The sequence below is a fragment of the Amborella trichopoda genome, chromosome 13, assembly GCF_054954075.1.
Source record: "Amborella trichopoda isolate Santa Cruz 75 chromosome 13, AtrichopodaSantaCruz75HAP2 v2.0, whole genome shotgun sequence".
In the NCBI taxonomy this organism is placed as follows: Eukaryota; Viridiplantae; Streptophyta; class Magnoliopsida; order Amborellales; family Amborellaceae; genus Amborella; species Amborella trichopoda.
In genome coordinates, this window is record NC_142348.1 from 46,711,018 (window position 1) to 46,732,301 (window position 21,284).

Consider the following 21,284-nt stretch of genomic DNA (forward strand, 5'->3'; position numbering starts at 1 on the left):
TCAGTGGTATCAATGCTTTATCCAAAAACTTGCAACATGATATCAATGCCTTATCCATAAAATTTCAACATGGTATCAGAGTTCAGCTCAAGTTGTGAAGAGAGCCCAGATTGTTAAACAGAAGCATGGTGGGCCCATAACCCACAGAGCACAGGTTGTAAAAAAAAAAGAAAAAAAACCAGAAGAAGATGGGCATTAGAGTAGAGAGCACAGGTTGTGACAAAAACAGAACCAAAAAAAAAAAGCATCAGATCCCAAGTTGTAAAAAAAAGAAAAGATAGGCATTGGTGTGGAAAGTCTAAGTTGATGATAGGCCTTGGAGAACTCAAGTTACCAAAAATTTAGGCATTGGAGAGCCCAGGTTGTCAAAAAGGAGATAAGGAGATCACATGTTGCCAAAGAATTTGGTATGGAAATAGAATTTGGTATGGAAATTTAATTCAACAGGTCACGAACAAAATTTAAGAGAAATGCTATAAAAATTTTAAAAAAAGTTGATAAAAATTTAAAATCTATTGCCTAGCATGTGTTATTCCGGAGGGAGCAAATCGATAATATATTCCCCTGGGACTAAGCAATCTTTTAGCATTTCACAATTGCTCCTAAGCTTATTTACAATTCATAATTCCAGCGGACTTTCTCAAATTTTGCTGTTTTTTTTTTAATAGGAAATTGTTCCATGTGTCAGGAGGCACATCTTTATTTGCGTACCCCGTGGCATTAAGCATCCATCTTAAAGATGGATGCAAATGAGTGTGTTTTTTAATTTAAAAATTTTGGCAGAGACAATAGTCTTTGCTTCGTTTTTAGGCATAAACTTGTCAAAAGGGGTTCGATAGAGAATGGGTCATGTTAAATTATGATGCGGGTGACAGACTAGCCATAATACCGTCCATGTATCGTCGTTGGCAATACAAAACTGGACGCTCGCACAAATATGCGTTTTAGAAATAAATGAAAAAAATCAAATGAAAAAAACAAAAACAAGGGCATACCCCGAGTCAGGGCCCTAGGCCCGACCTTCCTAACTTGGTAGATCCAAGCCTCAATCTAGGACACCTAAACTCAATTCTGTATCTTTTATCGAGAGAAGGTCTATATCTTCTTTAGTTTAGTTGTTTTCATAGTCAGTTTTAATGCTTCTAGGTGTTATCAAACAAGTCAAATGTTTACATTTCTTTTTAATTTTTTTCATCTTGCTTTTATACTAAAAAGCAATTATTTTTCAAGGGGGCATTTTTTTTTCATTAAAAATGTAGGGGCGGGCATGGAAATTCTATTTGGACGCACTATTTTGCGATTCTCAAGATTGTTGAAGGTATTCTAAATAATTTATCTAACATTATTTTTCATATCTTAATATATTCTCCAAAATAAACCTTGTAGACATTCGACGCCTAAAGCTTTTCATATCACACACATGACCCATCAACTATTTTTTCTTGATTTTACCCTCAATCAAAAAGTAATTGTTTTAAAAACTATAACTACCCCCTGTCAAATATGTCTCTCTACCCGCCCCCTCTCTCTCTTTCTCTCTTTACCTTCCCTCTCGATCTTTTACTCTCTATCTACCCTCCCTCTTTCTCTGTCTACCTTCTCTCTCTCTTCCCACCTTTCCTTCTCTTGGATAGAGCGAAATGGTAGGTAGAGAGAGAAAGTGAGGGCGGGTAGAGCAATAAAGAGAAAGAGGGTAAGTAAAGAGAGGGGCAGGTAGAGAGATAAATTTGACTGATGGTACTTTAGTTTTTAAATAATTTACTTATGATTGAAGGAAAAAAAGTAAGAAAAGAAAAGTAACAGGGTCATAAGTGCGATACTAAAAGTATTAGAGGTAAAATGCTTATAAAATTCAAACGTATTCATATTTTTTCCTTTGGAATATTTGTCTAAAAGAGCTGAGGGCATTAAATTTGTCTAAACGGAAGCGTGGTGGGCCCATAACCCATAGAGCGCAGGTTGTAAAAAAAATGGAAAATGAAAAAAAGTAGATAGTCATTGGTGTGGAGAGTATTGGTTGTGATAAAACAGAAAAAAAAAAAAACATCGGATCCCAAGTTGTGAGAAAACGAAGAGATATGCATTGATGCGGAGAGTCCAAGTTGAGGAGAGCTCAGGCTACCAAAAATATAGGCATAGGAGAGCCCAGGTTGTCAAAGGAGATAAAGAGATCACAAGTTGCCAAAGAAGTTGGTATGGAAATTTAATTCAGCAAGTCATAAACAAAATTCACGATAAAGGTTATAAAATTTTGAAAAAAAGTTGATAAGCATTTAAAATCTATTTATTTAATTTCCTAGTCTAGTTCATAAGACACACTATAGTAGTCAAAATATTTTTCAACTATTGATTCCAATTTTCAAAGTTGAATTTCTTAAATGTGATGATCTTTAAAAAAGAAAATGGAAATTTTTAAAAAGTGGGGAAATAAAATTGGAGAGCTCTTGATGTCATATTTTTGCAAAAGTTTTCAGAAAATGAGATTTAAAAAAAAAAAAAGTTCTGAAAAGGGGACATGAGTAGTCCTCATGAGAAATCCATGCCTATGTAGGCATAAGAAAAATGAAAAATGATTTTTTCGGTAAGAAGAAAGACATGACACAACAGTCCTGATATGTTGTACCATGGAAAGGCATGGGAAATTCATGCTTAGGGTAGACATAGGAAAAATGTTTTTTGAAAAACTGAAAATAAACATCACAGTCATAGTTTATCATGCCATAGAAAGGCATGATGATGGTATGAAAGGGCATGAGGGTGTCTAATGAGAAAGCAAAAAAAGGAAATTGTAAAAGGCATGAGGGTGCCTAATGAGAAGACGTAAAAAAGAAATTATAAAAGGTACGAGGGTGCCCAATGAGAAGACGTAAAAAAGAAATTGTAAACGGCATGAGGGTGCCTAATGAGAAGGCATAAACAAAAAAGCGTGTTTAGAAAACACAGGACAAGAATAAGCAAAAACAAGTAGCAAGAAGAAGATGAAGAAAAAAAAAAATTAGAAGAAAAAGAAACAAGAAGCAAGTAGAAGAAGAAGAAGCAAAAACAAAACAAAAAAAGAAGAAAAAGAAGCAAGAAGCAGAAGAAGAAGTAACAAGAAACAAGAACAAGAAATTTAAAAGAAAATATGAAATTTTGCATCTAGGGGTATGTTAAAGATGATGAAAAAAAGTAGAATGTATGGGTTGTTAAGATGGTGGGAAGTTATCATTATTTCTCTATGTAAAAGTGGAATATATGAGTAGTTAAGATAGTGGGAAGTTATCTCTCTAATGGGTAGTTATCCAACACGTGGGTAGTGGGTGGTTTCGATGTAAGTACCTATACATATGGGCTCCATGTATTGAAGTGATGTATACTTGTAGTTGTAGATATAAACAACTTACAGAGGAAACCAATATGTAATTGTACGTAGCGTATAAATGTGTTGTGTTTATCTCTCCAAAAAAAAAAGTGAGTGCGTGCTTTCAATTATCTGTGGTATCAGCGTTTTATGCAAAAACTTGTAACATAATATCAAAGCCTTATCCATAAAATTTCAACAAAGTCATTGTTGCTCTTCCATAACATTAACATTGATGTTTGTATTGATGAGTTGATGCTAGATAATCAAATACTGAATAGTAACCTCTTAATGCACCCCAATGGATTACAACTTTGGTATTGTTTTCTATCCGATGAATGTTTAGAATTTTGATTCCTTGGAATGGATGGTTCATTATCATGAATCAATCTCTTCTATGGGGCTAGAAGTATGCAACAAATTGCTATCAAAACTAGGACCCTTTGTCTAATTTCTTTCGAAGCTACCATACTGGTTTCTCATTTCTTTCAAATTATCACTTTTTTAAAATTCATTATTATTCACCCTAGAATACCCTTTCAGCCGAGATCTCCCTTTTCTCATTTTAAATAATGTAAAAAGGCATCATTATTTTTGGCAAAAACAAACAAGATATTTGTAATCCCAAAGTAAAGGACCATGATGTTCATTTTGGACTACTGGCTCTGAAAAACGCAAGAGTCTATCAAAGCATATGTAGATCTCACAATTGAAGCAGGGCCTTCTTTCTCTACATTTTTTATCATTTATATTCATTGTATGTAGATCTCGCAACTGGTGTTAGAAATCCTACACGAAGCTCATGCATTGAGATTTTTGGGTTATTTGTGAATAACTTCTAGGCCATTGTCTCATTTCTCAAGGTCAGACGTGTTACTGGTGGGAAATAGAAAGCACGGTGAACCCACAATTATAACCATGGGTAGTTGGAAGAGAGAGGGAGAGAGAAGTACGGAGATGGAGAAGTAGCTAGAGAGAGAACAGAGAGAAAATCGCATGTAATGAATCTTCTAATTTATCCATACATATATATATATATTGAGGAATGATTTCATGCAATGGTTGTATAGTAATATAATGAAACGAACTCCAAAAACTATGTTAAAGGCATTTGTTTGACTTTAATTTTGAAATATACACTCTTTTCATTTCAATGATCAATCACAAAAAGCAGATTTTGAAAACAAAACGTAGAAAGTTTTTTTTTAGGGCAATTAACATAGTCCGTCTATTTTGATATGATCATTAGATCTAGGCCTCCAAATGATTTTTTTGTTTCCAATTTCTTTAGATAGCTTTATTATCATTAGTAAACAATGTAAAAAAAGTAAAAAATGATTTTGAGTTTACAAAAACCCAAATTTTAAAATTTGTCAAATGAATGGTCTAGATTCGCTACTGGAGGGGATTCATTTTGCCCATATGTAAGGTGCAAATTAAATTTTATTTTTTTGTGGATTGATTATTAGGATGAAGAGAATGTTTTTGCATGTTTTGGAGTCATACAAATGCCAAAAGCATAGTTTTGTAGAAGTGTATGTGTGTGTGTAGGTGGGTGTGTGTGTACGTATGTTCACGTTGGTTCAGGTCAAGTCCAAAACTTGGACCCGTACCCAGGTTGGGTCGAACCGCCAGGTAAACCCGACCCGTTTGCCACCCAACCATTACCCATATTTTTTCTTTTCTTTTCTTATCTTCTTTTAATTTATTACACGCTAGGATCCATGGCCAAGGTTGGGCTAGGCCCGATAAGGATATGGGACGGTCTCGGGCTAGGGCTATCTTGAGCCCAACGCAAGCCCTTTTCCAGTCCTATTGCGTGTGACATTATAGATCCCATAGTCGATGCGATTGTGATATTGTGCGTCAAAATTAATTGGTCTTACGTGTGTGTGGCATTTATAGATCCCATAGTTGGAACCCCCTGTGGAAACGTAAGCATGAAGCTTTTCTCTATCTCATGTCTTGTTTTGAGTTGCCTTTTTGACATCCACATGCGTTGGGCAGGGTTTTTGGCGCACGACAGCATTGTCTTTTTTTGGGGAAATAGCAAAGTACTTCCTTTTGCACCAATTTGAAAAGGGTGCAAGTGGCATACAGATGCATCTATGGCTGTAGAGGTAAGCTGTACCTTCAAATTTTATCATCGTATATAATTTTGTTGTAAAATGTTCTTAGGATCATCTTAAAATCCATTTTCATATCTAATTATAAAATTTTAAATTTAAAAAATGGTTAAAATCAAGTTCATCGATAAACACATGAAATCTTGAAAATGGACAGTGTAGATAATATGTTGTAAAATGTATTATTTCTGAGACTTAAAATCTTTTTCTTTTTTTCATGGTCATACTCAATCAAAGGGTATTTCAACATTAAAACTAACTTTTCTGATGGATATTTGAGGTGCATCCGTAGTTCTACATTATAAGATCGCATCCTTATATAAGCTTTTCCCAATTTCGAAAAGACCTACTTGAGGCGAATTTGCACAAGGTAAAGTGGACTCTTTCTACGTAATAGAAATACATGCATCTCCATCAATCCTTTGTGACTAAGAACCAACTTGGGGAGATACAGAGACATTTTGATTATTCATCAGAAAGGAAAATAAAAAAAGGATAAATCTGCACTTCTTTATGACTTCTAGAAGAGGTTTCGGTCATCTTGGCTAGTCGGTTCTCACCGAGTAACAGTGGTAACAGATGCATCTATGGTGTGTATTATACGCATGAGCATGATATAGTATGTTCTCTAAGGAGTATAGTTTACTTCTACACCCTCGTAGAAGAACAACTTGCGAGGATTTTTTTCAATCTCAAAAGTACATAGAGGGTCTTATAGATATTTCCTTTATTAGATTAGTCTATGGGTTGAATGATATGAAAAGAAATCCCCAGGCCACAAGGTGGGGATTAATTTCCAGGGTATCTATTACTCACATGGACTTAAAATTTACGGTAGTCTTTCTATCGTAATGACTTAAAAATTACGGTACAAGTAGTACCATAATATACAAAGCAATTACAACGTTACATAAAGTACCGTAATACATTGTTGGAACAATGAAATGCGGTACTTAGTGTACCGTAATAAAGCAAAAAACAATTATGGTACTTATAGTAACGTAATTTTTTAAAAACAAATAACGCTAGACATTGTACCCTATAACCTTAATAAAATATTACAGTACCGGTAGTACCGTAATGCTTCGTATCCCCTTTTCACCTTATAAACCCCCAAATCAAACCCTAACGGTAGAGAAAAGGCTACCCCTTTTACGGTCTTCATTGTGCCGTATTAACGCTGCTGGTGTTCAATCTCAATTTCTCTCTCCCTCATATACCTTTTTCAGGTAAGATTTAATTTCATATATTTTATTTCAGAGATTTTCGTTTAGTTTTGTAGTTCTTTGAGCAATAAATAGAAAATCCGCAAAGCATTTTTGTTCTCTGTTATTTCACCATAAAATAGATTGGTTGTTGGCTTATTTTTTATAAATTGGAATCATCTACAAAAATCCATGTTCTGACTTGCAAATCGATCAAGTTTGATGACCATGGAAATTGTTTGATCTTGGGGTTATTTGAGCGAAAAATATATTGTCCACATGCAAGATGGTTTATGTTTGTCTATTTGTACAACGATTCAAGTATTGAACACTACACTTATTATTTGAAGTTCAAACGCATGGTTTTGATTGTTTTATTTTGGATTTGGAATTAGTTCATTTTAATGTAAGCTGCTTCATTTGATAGTGCACTTTTCTGTAATAATATCAGCTTTATATTGAATCTGTTGTACTTCTTTGATGGCATGAGTTATTGTTTGGATTAAAGTGTAAGTTTCAGATATAGTGGTTTAAATATAGGTACCAAATTCATCAGGGATTTAAAGAATACTTGGTAGGACATTTGAATATCATACTATAGTGTCATTTATTATGAAAATGTTTATTAATGAATAGTTTTTTGCTTTTTGATGTACAATGATTTTTTATGTATGATGGCTTTTTTAACATTGATCATGACAAAAGATGCACCTTTCCATGAAGGTCATGAGATTCCTTCATTGCTCACTAGACAAAGAGAACATATATCACAGAGGATATGGGAAAGGGATGTAAGTAGAAATATTTAGAATTATATTCTGTGTCTATCATGTTAGTTAATCAATATATTTTTTAAGTATTTGAAAATGACAAGTTCTATTTCAGGATCAAAAAAATATCCTCAAAATTGATGAGAAACCTAATGCAAATGTTGCATGACCGTTAACAAACAATGACCAAATTGATTTGGTCAGGAGATCAAGATTGTACCCTTTGACTATAGTATCGATGAATCAGCATGACCGCGGCACATTATTTACAATCACCGAGAGGTGGCACGGTGAGACAAACACGTGGCAATTTAATGCAAACATCGGAGAGATGATGCCAATACTTGAAGATACCTGAAAAATTCTTCGGTTAAAGGTGATTGGTGTAGCTGTAACCGTAAGGAGAGTGGAGAACTACGAGGAACATATAATCTGCATGATAGGACAGCTGCCACCTAGTCATAGTCATTCCTTTATTCGACGAACATGGTGGAGGAATACGTTTAATCAGATACCAGAGAACTATAACCGTACTACTCTTATACGATACACCTGTGCCTACCTCTTATATCTTGTAAGGTGCACAATATTTACGGATTCCACAGATGGTACAGTCCCTACAATCTACTTACAACTTTTTTAGGATATTAACGTAGCTGGTCAGTAGCATGGGGTGCAGCTGCATTAGCATTTTTGTTTCAAGCCTTGTCAAAGGTTGTTCATGCTGATCATCAACAATTAAGTGGATCAACCACTTTTTTGCTGGTAATTGTAGTATATTAGTGTTTTGATACTTTTTTATAAAGTTCGATAGATATTTCTTAAGCGCATGAATGTGTTTGGTGCATTAGGCGCATGAATGTGCTTTGTGCATTAGAAAGCCCGAATGCCATCACAAGCCACTCACATAGTCCATCTCGAGTTTTGAATGCGGTCTTCTATTTATCCCTAGGACGAATCCGAATTTGATGGTACCCACTCCTTAAATCAATCTTTGAGAAAACCTTAGCTCCACTAAGCATATCTAACATATCATTGAGCTTGGGTATGGAAAATCAGTACTTGATTGTACTTTTGTTAATTGCTCGACTGTCCACACACATCCTCCATGACCCATCTTTCTTTGGACTAAGTAATGTAGGGACAACACATGGTGACATGCTTTCTCGAATCAATCCATTCTTAAGCAAATCAACAATTTGTTTGTGCAACTCTTCATATTCCATGGGGCTCATTCGATAATGGGCCAAATTCGGTAGGCTAGAACCAGGCACCAAGTAAATGTGATGCTGAATATTTCTCATTGGAGAAAGACTATTAGGTAAATCTTCAGGCATCAAATCTTTATATTTCTCAAGCAGAGGTTCAAGAGACCTAGGAATTGTAGTCGGTACATAATTTTTTTTTGCGAGCAACACATAAATCACATCCATATCCTTCCTGCCCCCTTTTAAATTTTTCACATTAAGGCACTTTGAACCCTCCTCTTTAGCGGATTTAGGTGTAGGAAGTTACTTCATATGGTAGATCATGATATTAATACCATTTTTAACAAAAGAATAAGTGTTTTGTCTAGTTTTATGCACCATATCATGATCATAGAGCTATGGTCTACCAAGTAATATGTGACATGTATCCATAGGTAGTACATCGCCCCACACTTCTTCTTTATAATTAGCATCATTGGAAAAAAAAACTAAACATCGAGTAAGAACTGGTACCTCACCTCCTTTCTTGAACCATTGGATGTGATATGGGCGTGGGTGCTTATATTCTTTCAATTGAAGTTTATCCACTATCTCTTTAGACATAATATTTTCACTGCTCCCATCATCAATTAGTATTGTGCATATCTTACCTCCTGATGTACAAATTGTTTGAAAAATATTGTGCTGCAGTCACTTCTCTTCCACTCTAGATCTTGGGGTTGATAGAATGATTCGCTGGATAACTAAAGCTTCACCCCCTTTATCTCCATACAAGTCCTCAATCTCACCTTTTAAAGGCTCAGTCCCTTCATAAGATTGACTCATCCCAATATCACATTGGCCTTCATAGGTGTATCCTTCATCGACTTCTTCTTCATAATTTTCTTCGGCCAAATTAACTTTGACAGGGGGCTGACGTGAGGGGCAATTGAATGCCCTATGATCAGGCTGTTGGTACTTGAAAAACATAATTTGTGTATTATCACGAGGTGTTTTAGGTGCTCCAAGCCCTCTCCCAACACCACCTCTCACCATATTAGGGTTTGGCCTAGTTGGGAAATTCTAAGAGATTCGGTTCCACATCCTATAGATGGTCTTATAATGGTCAAACCTTGCTGCCCCTGTGTTGAAGTAGAACCTCTTGTTACTGAGTGGTTTCTCCCAACGCTAAGATTTACTATTTCCTCTGTTTTTAGGGCCAAAGTATAGGCATCAGATATGTTATAGATATCTTTCAAGGCCAATTCATTTTGAATGCCTTGATTTAGCCCATTCAAATAACGATTTATTTTTTTATCTTTATACTCCTGTAAATTTGCCCTAAATGTCAAAATATAGAACTTTTCAGTAGAGTCACTTACCGATTTTTCACCTTGCTTGAGGTTTTCACACCTTTGGTACAAAGTTCGAGCACAATTTACTAGTAAAAAATTTTAACGCATCTTCGTCTTCATCTTTTCCCACGAATTAATTTTTCCTTTCCCAGTCGAAGACGATCCTATTTCAAATCATTCCACCAAATCAAGAAAATTATCTACATGCAATCGACAATGGAACTCTGGAATATCAATTTTTATTCCAGGTTCTCTTTCTCTTTTCAACAACCGAAGAATTCGTTCATTGAATTTGTCATTAACCGAGGCCACCCTAGGTTGGTTAGGAACAAGATGCATACATCTTTCATCTCTGTCGCATTGAGTTCCAACGTCGGTCTCCGAATTCGTTCTATCCTGAAGGTGAGCGAACTTTTGCACAATCTCATCGACTTTCGTAGCTACATCCATGAATTGGTCTCTCTACTAGTGCTTGAAGTTGAACTAATCTAGTCAATACCTTTAATCCATCGACGGGTGTCTCTTGTGAAGTCATCGGAACCCACTCTGATACCAATTGATGCAGGGAGAGAATACAACCAGAAAATTTAACAAAAAAAAAAAAAAAGGAAGGTTGAGAGAAAATACCCTCTCTCAGAGGTCTGTAAGGTAATTCACCTCAAAACAATCTCTTCACGAGTCCCAAGTTTTATTCAACTCACTAACTGCTTTTACAATGAAGGGAGGTTTCCCTTTTAAATAGACTAAAAAAAAAGGAAAAGAAGATAAGCAAAAAAATCCCTTCGCGCTCCTTAAACAAAAGACCAACTAAAATAACCCTAATAATTTCCCCTTATTATATCATTGCCATTTTTTTCCTTCTTGGGTTCTACGACCCTTTCTAGCTCAGTCAAGAACTATGGGCTGGGGCATGGCTGCATCACTACTATAGCTTGAAACCAAAACTTACATTGGACATTAGCTCCGGATCATGTACACATCCATGGGTGGTAGCTTCCTCCTTTAGGCTTTCTAAAGCTTAATATAAATGGGCCTCCATGCACAATCTAGGAATGCTGATTGTCGGGGTATTATCAGGAATGACACAAGTAGATTTATTGCGTCATTTGCAGCCCCATTGGGTTTTATTTCGAATAACATACTTGAATTCCTCACACTTGAGAAAGGTATTTCCCTAGCAAGGAAATTAAACTGTGTATCTCTTGTCATTGAAAGCGACTCCAAGCATCTTGTTAATGCTATGAGTAGTCATTGCAGGCCCCTTTGGAGATTATGCATAATTTTGGTTAAATGCATATATGTGCTTGTATCTTTGGATGACCATCGATGGATAATCCAACACGCATATAAAGAAGTTAATATGATTGCCGACTCCTTAGCCAAAGAAACGGTCTCTATGAATGTAGCAACCATGTGGCGTACCTGTCCTCCAGAATTTGTTACGCCTTTCATTTTATCTAATGTTGCCAGTGTTTCCTTAACAAGAGTTGTATGATTGTTTATATAACATATTCTTTGGCTTCTTAATAAAATGGGTAGGAGCCTGATATTCCCACTGATTCACCCAAAAGAAACTTCATCATCAATGCAAAGACATGCATCAAACTTCTTGCATCGGAGAATCCGACACATTTCATTTGAAAAAGTGCTTCTACATGGACCAGTAGGCATGTGGTTTCCCTGGTTTTATTGAATGATTTAAAAATCGGATCGATAGCCTGAATTGGGCACCTCAAAAATTGATCTGGATTGGTGAATCGGCAGTCCGAATCACCATTTTACTGTGAAAAAAAAACAATGAATTGGTGAAAAAACATATGAAAAACAATGAACCGGCCAAATACTGATCTGAATCGATGAATCGGCGGTTCAGCTCACCATTTTACTATAGAAATTCGTCGATTTACAGTGAGAAACTGCCGGTTTCCTTCTAAATTCAACAATTTTCTTATATACAAGCAGAACCGGAACAGGATGTCCAATTCCCAAGTCAAATTGGGCGATTCCGTGCTGACCAATGGTCTGCAAATGATGAGCATTGTTCTCCAGCGTACATCCAATGCCCTCAAAAAAAAAAAAAAGAACGGGTGTGGCTTTGCTTTATATTGTAAGGTTGCGGACTTGCACTAACTTATCCCGTTATTTGCTGCATACATCTATTTATCTACATCTATATATTTCACTATTGCCAAATCTATTTATCTCTTTTTTAATGGAAATCTTTTTTTTTAATGGGCATTAATACTTATTCTTGTTATTTATCTATTTATCGTAATCTACTCGTATTTTCTTGGTTGGGTAAACCATATTTTCAAGCAGTAGTACTTTAAGAGAAAATGGATCTTTTGTGAGAGACCAATCAGGATGGGTAACATATGGGGATGAGGGTTTTGGGTAAGGTAGAATGAAATCACACGTCAACATTAAGAGGGAAAAGTCAAAATTGGGCCTTCCATCTATCTCGACCAAATCATTTCTTTTGTTGCCTCTGCCAATGCCACATATTCAACTTCAGTCGACGACAAAGCAACAATATCTTGCAACTTTGACATCCAGCTGACTGCACCACCACCAACTTTGAAAAATGTACCAAGTGTTAGATCGTCTAATATCACGGCATCCTGCATAATCTGCATCTACATAACCAACAACTTCCAATTATGAGTTCCCAAAACACAAGCATACATTTCGTGTCCCCTACAAATATCGAAGGATCCACTTAACTGCTTGCCAATGTTCCCAACCTGGATTAAACATAAACATGGAAGCAATTCCCACTGCATGGGCAACATCAGGTCTAGTAGAAACCATTGTATATATCAAACTACCCACTGCATAAGTATATAGAACATTCTTCATCTTACTTTATTTACATCATTCATTAGACGATCCTTTTTAGACAGCTTAAAATGTGTAACTAATGACGTAGAAACATGTTTACAGTCAATCATATTAAAGGGCTCAAGAACTTTAGAAATATACACAGATTGATTTAACCAAAGCTTATCTTGATTTCTATCTCTATGGATATGCATACTCATATTCTTCTTGGCTGGTCCAAGATCTTTGATGGCAAAATAATTGGACATATCATGCTTTAAACGCTTGATTTAACTTAGATTATTGCTAACAAAAAGCATATCATCAACATAAAGCAACAAAACTGTAAAAGAATCGTATTTTGAACCCTTGAAGTACACACAATGTTCAAATTCATTTCTAGAATAACCTTCATGCAGTATAAAACGATCAAATTTCTTATACCATTGACTAGATGCTTGTTTCAAACCACACAATCTCTTTTTCAACTTGCAAATTACGTTATGATTGGTTTCGTTCTCAAAACCTTCAAGTTGATACATATAAATTTCTTCATCAAGATCACCATGTAAAAAAGAGGATGTTGATCGGCGGTGTTGATTATATGGTTCTTGGGAACCCCTCGCTTGCGGAATTGGGAATCCCAAATACCTGGATCACACTTAAGATCTTGTACATGATTTGCTAAATATGAAGTAGATGAATACAACAATCGAGTGCAAGAAATAAAGCAGCTATAAAAATCACATCACAATAACACACAATTTACATGGTTCACCTATAGGGCTACATCTACGTTCTCGGTAAGTCAAAATCCACTATCACAATGAAAATTATAGTTTTGGATTATAAGAGATAATACATATCTCTAAACATCGGTAAAAGACCATTATCGATTATTCCTTTTAAACACGCTTTCCCAACCGAGTAACATCGTCGATCGGTATCTTCTTTCCCATTGCAATACCGCTATTAGAAAGAAGAATCTTAAGAGCAACCGAGAGACTTTCGCTCTCTAGAAGTGAAAGTTAGCCAACTAAAAACTCTTGGGAATACTGCCTCTTTCTCGAAGGCCAGGTCTCTGTCTATTGGAGACCTATCTCATAATAGAGATCCATTCCCATAACCCTCAAAAGAATGACCCTCAAAGGATGGTATTATGTCTTCCTTGATTCTCTTTTATAGAGATCACCTTGAGCTTATTTCTTGTTCCCCCAAGAAAGCCCTTCTCTTTTTACCATAATATCCTTAATCTTTTATTGAAAACATAAGTATTGTGACTTTGACTATCACTAAACCTAACAATCTCCACCTTGATAGTAAAATGACCATATTATCTTGTCGGCCTTCATTGAACAGTTTTCTTGATTTTTTCTCACTTGCTTCCATTGTGGAATTTTCACAAACACTTTCCCTCCATATTTCTCCACCTCAAATCACGTATCCGTCAAACTCCACCATTCATCTTTTTCTTAATGGAAACCTTAGCCCTGTATACACCTTGTCCTCTGATACCAATTGTAGGGTTCTCGAGAACCCCTCGCTTGTGGATTTGGAAATCCCAAATACTGGGATCCCACCCAAGATCTTGTACATGATTGGCTAAATGCTACGAAGATTGATACAACTATAAATCAAGCGCAAGAAATAAAGCAAACATAAAATCACACCATAACAACACACAATTTACGTGGTTCACGCATAAGGCTGTATCCACGGCTTCGGCAAGTCGAAATCCACTATCACAATAAGGATCACAATTTTGGATTACAAGAAATAATAGTTATATCTAAACATCGGTAAAATATCATCATTGATCTTTCCTTCTAAACTCGCTCTCTTGACAAAGCAACAACGTCGATCGATATCTTCTTTCTCACTGCAATACCACTATCAGAAAGATAATCTCGAGAAAAACCGAAAGACTTTCTCTCTCTATAAGTGAAAGTTAACTAATCTAAAACTCATTAGAATACTGCCTCTCTTTAGGAGGCCATGTCTCTCTCTCTTGGAAACTCGTATCCATATTGAAGATCCATTCCCATAACCTCCAAATGGGTGACCCTCTAATGATCGTATTATGTCTTCATAGATTCTCTTTTATAGGGATCACCTTAAGCTTCTTTTTTATTTCTTAATAAACTCCTTCTCTTTTTACATTAATACCCTTAATCTTTTAATGAAAATATAGGTATGATGATTTTAACTATCACCAAACTTCACACAAAAGACCTCAACTATATTTATCTCTCCAAATGCACTATACAAATATGACTATATAGAATCAAAGAAGCATAACTCATTCTAGGCCTTCCCACCTCACTTGCCTCTAAAAATTGCTAAGAAGGCCCACGTCCCTATATCTCTCTCTCCTAGGAAACCCTAGCGATAGATGCCCCTCTTGGCAAAAGTAACTCTCAGGCCATCTTGAGGCTTGAGATTTAAGCAGAAGAGAAATGGGATGAATATCGACCATTGGATGTAAAGCCTGCATTTTTTTTTGGTATATCAGGAAAAAGGGGTCTCTATCCAAAAAGATAGAACTTAATATGTGATGTTGTAGTAACCCATTACTCTGGCCAGCTATGCCTTGAATCTATATTTACTAAACTAAAAATAGAAGTATTAATGTTGTAAGTACGGGACAATTGTTTTTGGTTTTTTACATGAGTATATAAAGAGTCCATTTATTTTTAACACAAGAAAGTCATAATCACTCTTGTCTGTTAGATTTCAAATTTAATAGTTTGCAAATATGTCATTGACTAGACTCAAAGTTCTAAAAAAAAAAAAAATCCTTAATTTTGTGATGCACTCCAATCCACCTAGTTTTACATGGAATGGCTAGTAGCAATTGTGACTTCATGTGACAAAAACAAATGGTCTCGTGATATACGATAATTATAGATGATTGCCTGGCTGATCTCCGTTATCCATTTTCCAGGCTAAATTACCCTACTTATCATAATTTTTCATCGTGGTATTTCAGCCGAAGTACTTGTGTTTCTTTCATTTTCCTTCCTGAGATTTTTGGTGAGTTTTTACACTCTTCTACCAATAGAGTGTCTACATTTGGTTGGCTTTTTTCTTTTTTCTTTTTTTATTTCTTTTTTATTTGTAAAAAGGATAAAGCCCCAAAAAGAAACAACCCACTTTAATGAAGATTGCTTTCTTATCCGTCAAACTTTCTATTATTGGTGACCCTATCACATGCATCATTCCCTTAACTTTCTCCTTTTGCTTGCGATCGATAGGGAACCCAATAAATCATATCTATCTCCGCATTGAGATAGTATTCATCCTTTTCGAAATATCCAATATGCTGTTAACTATGATATTAACAACATTGCCAATAATTTTCCTAATAACTGATTACATTCTATAGACATTAGCTGTAAGAGATGTCCCTCTCAATTACCTTCATACTTCCACATAGACATTTCCAACTATTAAAAATTAAGCCTTATAGCTAACCCTATAGCTAAGGAGAAGCTGAACTCCACAAAACACAGATTTTCTATGGGATTAGATTTTGCATGACATCATTGATATCTAAAAATGTTCAGTTAAAAGTATTTAATTAACTTTTTTTAGCCACCGGATTTGACATCTTTATTTGAGCTCCATTAATGCGCATATGACATGGGAGCAATACTGTACGCTTACTCCCTCAGGCCTAAGTTTTCCATGGGAATATTATGTTGATCAAAAAATTTAGAAGCCACTAAAAACTACTACAAGATTACGTTTAAAATAAAAAAAAATATGCAAAGACTATTTATTTTTAATACAAGGAAGTTATAGACATTTTTATTTGTTAGATTTCAAATCGGATGATTGTGAGCGTATTATTGATTAAACTCAAAGCACATTCGTTTTTTTGTTTGCATTAATTTGTTTTTTTTTTCTTTCTTTGCAAGTTTTCTTTGTTTATTCAACTTTCACTTTTATGTTGCAAAGCACTCTAGAGTGCATTGAGCCCGAAAGCCGCACAAAGCCTTCACGGATGGGATTGGACCCATAAGGCTAGTTAGATGTGCCTACAAACTGCCTGTTATGGGATTGGTTGCCTACCTAACATGCAAACATGGAAACTCTGAAACAAAGACACTTAAGGGAGTGAGCCAAGAGCTTCCCTACATATGAGGCCTATACAATAAGATTTGATTACTTATGTCAAAGATATTTGATATAAAGTTAGAGACTCAAAGTTTAAAAGAAAAAAAAAATCTTGAATATTGTTTCACACTCCAAGCCATCCAATTCTGATAACTAGTGACAATTGTGACCTCTTTGTAACAAAGATAAATAGTTTTATTATTATAATCTCTTAAAGAAATTATTTAAATTTTGAGATTTTTAAATCAAATTGAATGGTTTTTTTTTTTTTTTTTCTTTTATGCCCATAGGGATTGTAAATTGAAATAAATCTATTGACCTTTTTATATGTGTTTAAGAGAATAGATTCTCAAAATTTAGAGTGCTAGAAACACATCTAGATGCAGCTTTACATAAAAGAATAAATTTTTTTTCTTAAGCCCATAGGGACTGTAAATTGAAAAAAATCTATCGACCTTTATACAAGTGTTTAAGAGAATAGATTCTCAAAATTTAGAGTGCTAGAAACACATCTAGATGCAGATTTACATAGAAGAATAAAACTTTTTTTTTAAGCCCATAGGGATTGTAATAACTCAGTACAAAACAAAAGCACATCACAAAAATCCCTTAGAAGTGAAATCTTTTGGCTTGGCTTTACAAGCAATCTATACTTTAATAAGTCACTACGAAAAAGTACATCATAAAAATCAACGACAGTAATGCCTCTGTCGAAATTCTGATGGTGAATAATCCACCTTTTCATTTAGATGAAGTACAGGTTGGAGGAGAATCACAAACAGGAGCGGTGTCCATGGTGCGCGCCTTCTTATAAGCGATCATATCCTGAATGAAGAGGGTGAGGTTCATATAAGACGACCCTCCCTCCTCCACTGCCCTCCTCGCCATTTCCCCCAACTCTCTCGCCCTCCCCCTCATCTCACCATTCCCCATCATCTCCGACACCGCCTGCTCCACCGCCTCCTTCGGCACCACTCCTTGGGTGTCGAAGACGATTGGCACCGCTACCTTCAGCACGTCCACCACCAGCTTTGCGTTCATCGGCTGCTCCGCATTAAGTGGCCATGCCACCATTGGGAGCCCCGCAGTCAGGCCCTCCAGCGTCGAATTCCAGCCGCAGTGCGTCACGAACCCTCCGGTGGCTGGGTGTGAGAGGATCAGGATCTGCGGCGCCCATCCTTTGATTACCATTCCCCTGCCCTTCACGCGTTCCTCGAAGCCCTCGGGCAGCCACTGGTCCACCTGCTCTCTGTCCCCTCTCAATACCCAGATAAACGGCAGCCCGGAGGCCTCTAAGCCGAGTCCGATATCTGTTAGCTGCTGCGGGGCAAGACGGCACAAGCTTCCGAAGCATACATACACGACCGACTCTGGCTTCTGCGAGTCGAGCCATCTTAGGCACGCGCTTTCGTCGACAGGGGCCTTCTTTCCCCTCTCTGCCTTGTCAATCTGGTCTCGGTTGCAAAGGGATACCGGCCCAATGGGCCACGCCTTCATCCCCACCACGTTCCTGTAATGGTTCACGTATTCCGACTCCAGCTCCTCGAAGCTATTCACAATAGAACCGTAACTGTGGGAATTCGCTCGCCTCATCTCCTCTAAAACTCTGCTAAACCCAGCAGCCATCAACTCTGAATTCCCCTTACTAAACTCGGACAGCTGGGCTCTGGTGAGGCTTATGTCGTGTGGCAAGCCGGGCAGCATGAAGGGCTCGGTGTCTGAGCCCACGTTGATGTGAGGCTTCTTTTCATGGATGCAGGATGAGCAACAACAGCTGAAACAGCTGGTCCCATGGAAAACAATCCTCGGGATGCCGAGGACTTTCGCCGTCTCCACCGTCCACCCGAGGAACATGTCCGAGATGATACAGAGGGGATTCTCCACCTCCTGTCTGATGAGCTTCTCAAAGGGCTCTTGGAGCAACTCGGTGGCCCGGAAAAAATTGATCATTAAATCATTCGAAGGCAGAAGGTCCACGCTCTCGCAACCTTCTGGCAGGCCCACTTCTGCGCAAGGGAACTCAATGTCAAGAACACGCACCCTGCAGCTTGACGATGCCGCACGATCCAAGATCGTCCGGATCCAAACCGCATTGAGAGGGGTGGTGACCAGAGTCACGGCGAGCCCATGGTTCGCAAGCATCCGCGCGATGTCGAGCATAGGTATCATGTGGCCCTGAGCCATAAATGGGAATAACACAACATTGTGACTCTGCTCTGACTCTCCCTCGCCCTCCATAACCATCCTCAAAACTCTTTCAGCTAAAGCAATGGAGAGAACTCCAGAGTCGCTTGCTTGGAGATAGATCTATGTGGTGTGGTGTGGTGTGGCTAGTATTTAGATGAAGCATTCAGCCTATATACGTCTTGTCTTATTTTAATATTTCAGGGTAGGACGGCCGGGACGTTTGCTGCCTGTCAGAGCGGGCTGAGGAGGCTCGCACGCTATATTTTACTTGCGTGCGCAAGAAGTTAACGACTCATTCACTGGTAGAGTAGTCAAACGTAAACAAAATTTAGAAAACTAGGAAGGAAGTCAAAGAAAGAGCAACTATGAGATGAAAATTGGGAAAATTAAAAAACCAATACTTTCTAGACAACTTCTTTTTACATCAAATTAAATTTTTTTAACAAATGCCCCTCAAGTCAAAAAAAAAAAAAATAAAGACTAAAATATCTTCTTGAAAGCATTTGATGCAACACAAAATGGGGTGGTGCCGCATGCAACACAAAATGGGGTTGTTCGGCACAAAATAGGGGCAGTCTGGTATTTTGAACATGTAATTCGGCACAAAATATAGGCGGTCCAATATTTTAGGTTTCTAAAAAGCATACCGTCCAACAAAAAATAAGGGTAGTTTGACACTTTGAGCATGCAGTTCAACATAAAATCGGAATTGTCCGCAAAAAAAATGGGGGCGGTCTAGTAATATTTTATTTTATTTTTATCAAAAAAAAATAAAATATTACTTTTTTTACTTTGTTAAGATGGTCAATTTGAAGTAAAGGTTATTAATAAAAACTTGATTAAAGATAAGTTGTCTAAAAAGTTTCCTTTCCAAGATTTTTTTTGTAGTCTTCCAATGTAAATAAGCCCGTACCCTCCAAAAAAAAAAAAAAAAAAAGAACCGATTGTTAAAGGATGAAGTTTTTATAAGGCATATGCTTTATGAAAAAAAAATAAAGCTCCCCTTCAAAAAATTTTCACAAAAGCATTTTTGGCAATGAAAATCTTCATGGTTGTTTAAAATTAATTTTTAACATCGATATTAAAATTTGAAGTTCGAAAAATAGTACAGATCTTGTGAATTTGTGAAATACTTATTTTTAATGTGAAATAAAAAGTCTAAATAATTTGTCACAATAGGCATTATTTTTAAAATTTGATATCTTAAATTTTTTCACAACCATAATGTCTCAAGTCAAGATAATCATTCTAAGAGTTTTTCCATGCTTGAATTGCAATTTTCGATGAGTTATAAAATGAGTCTTTATCTATTTTGATTGGGTTGAAGCCAACCCTTTCTTTTTTTTTATTTTTTTGTTTTTTTTGTAATTAGGTGGAGAAGAAAGATCCTTACCCGTTTTATTAAATAAATTAGGAGTTAGCAGGTGTCAATGAAACTCAAAACTAGGTATTCGGGTGCTAACACCACGACCCAGCCTCTTTTCCCCTATCAATCCATTTTCCTTTGCTTAATTTAATTAAACCAAATATAGTATAGCGTATCCGCTAAAATCTTGTACGGCTTGTCCACTAATAAATGTAAATTGTTCACGGAATTAGTAACCCTGGTGGTTAGATGACGTAAGCCCACACGTAAGGCCTTCTTCCATATCACTCAACTCACGTCTCTCTCATTATAATGTAGTTTGAGACGTTAGATTTCATAAATTGTGGCAAATGCATGGCACCTTATATTATATTTCTTTTGTCATAGTGTGGGACACAATTTTTTTTTAAAAAAGAGTTGCTCTCTCTCCCTAAAATTTTATATAGTCATCACCGAACCTCTCAGCAATTCATTTTGAAGTAGTTTTTCAATCTAAAGTCGGCAGCAACCTCATCTTGACTCATCTTTTATTTTTATTAAGCCATTATCGTCTTCTTCTTTTTTTTTTTTCCTTGCACCACTTTTGCCTCTCACATTTTTTTATTTTTATTTTTCCCTTCTGGCCATTAAAGACTCTCTCCTCACCTCACCGTTTCACTCTCTTGGCTTCTTAAGCTTCATCCCATCGCACATCCAACTCCCTCTATTTATCTCTCACATATTTAAACCTCACGTCCTTAAATAACCCACTCCCTCCATCAACATTAAAACCGACTCCAATTTTTATATTATTTCTTACCCTAATAACC

At 36.5% G+C, this 21,284-nt stretch overlaps 2 protein-coding genes and 1 pseudogene across 2 annotated transcripts; 1 reads left to right on the forward strand and 2 right to left on the reverse strand.

The window, feature by feature from the left end:
• The first annotated feature begins 11,010 nt into the window (after window positions 1-11,010).
• LOC105420978 (uncharacterized) lies at window positions 11,011-11,478 on the forward strand. The gene has a single exon (XM_011626690.2). It carries the CDS (start codon window positions 11,011-11,013, stop codon window positions 11,476-11,478), a length of 468 nt encoding a protein of 155 aa, XP_011624992.2.
• Window positions 11,479-12,439: 961 nt separating this feature from the next.
• LOC148779279 (secreted RxLR effector protein 161 pseudogene) lies at window positions 12,440-12,794 on the reverse strand (annotated as a pseudogene).
• A 4,651-nt stretch (window positions 12,795-17,445) lies between these two features.
• Window positions 17,446-19,250, reverse strand: LOC18438318 (scopoletin glucosyltransferase). The gene has a single exon (XM_006848464.4). The coding sequence runs from the start codon at window positions 19,164-19,166 to the stop codon at window positions 17,664-17,666; it is 1,503 nt and encodes a 500-aa protein (XP_006848527.1). The 5' UTR covers window positions 19,167-19,250; the 3' UTR covers window positions 17,446-17,663.
• Window positions 19,251-21,284: the final 2,034 nt, after the last annotated feature.

Bases quoted from the DNA above. Each gene is read 5' to 3' on its own strand.
- LOC105420978 (XM_011626690.2), top strand. From the start codon at position 11,011: ATGGGCCTCCATGCACAATCTAGGAATGCTGATTGTCGGGGTATTATC.
- LOC18438318 (XM_006848464.4), bottom strand. From the start codon at position 19,166: ATGGTTATGGAGGGCGAGGGAGAGTCAGAGCAGAGTCACAATGTTGTG.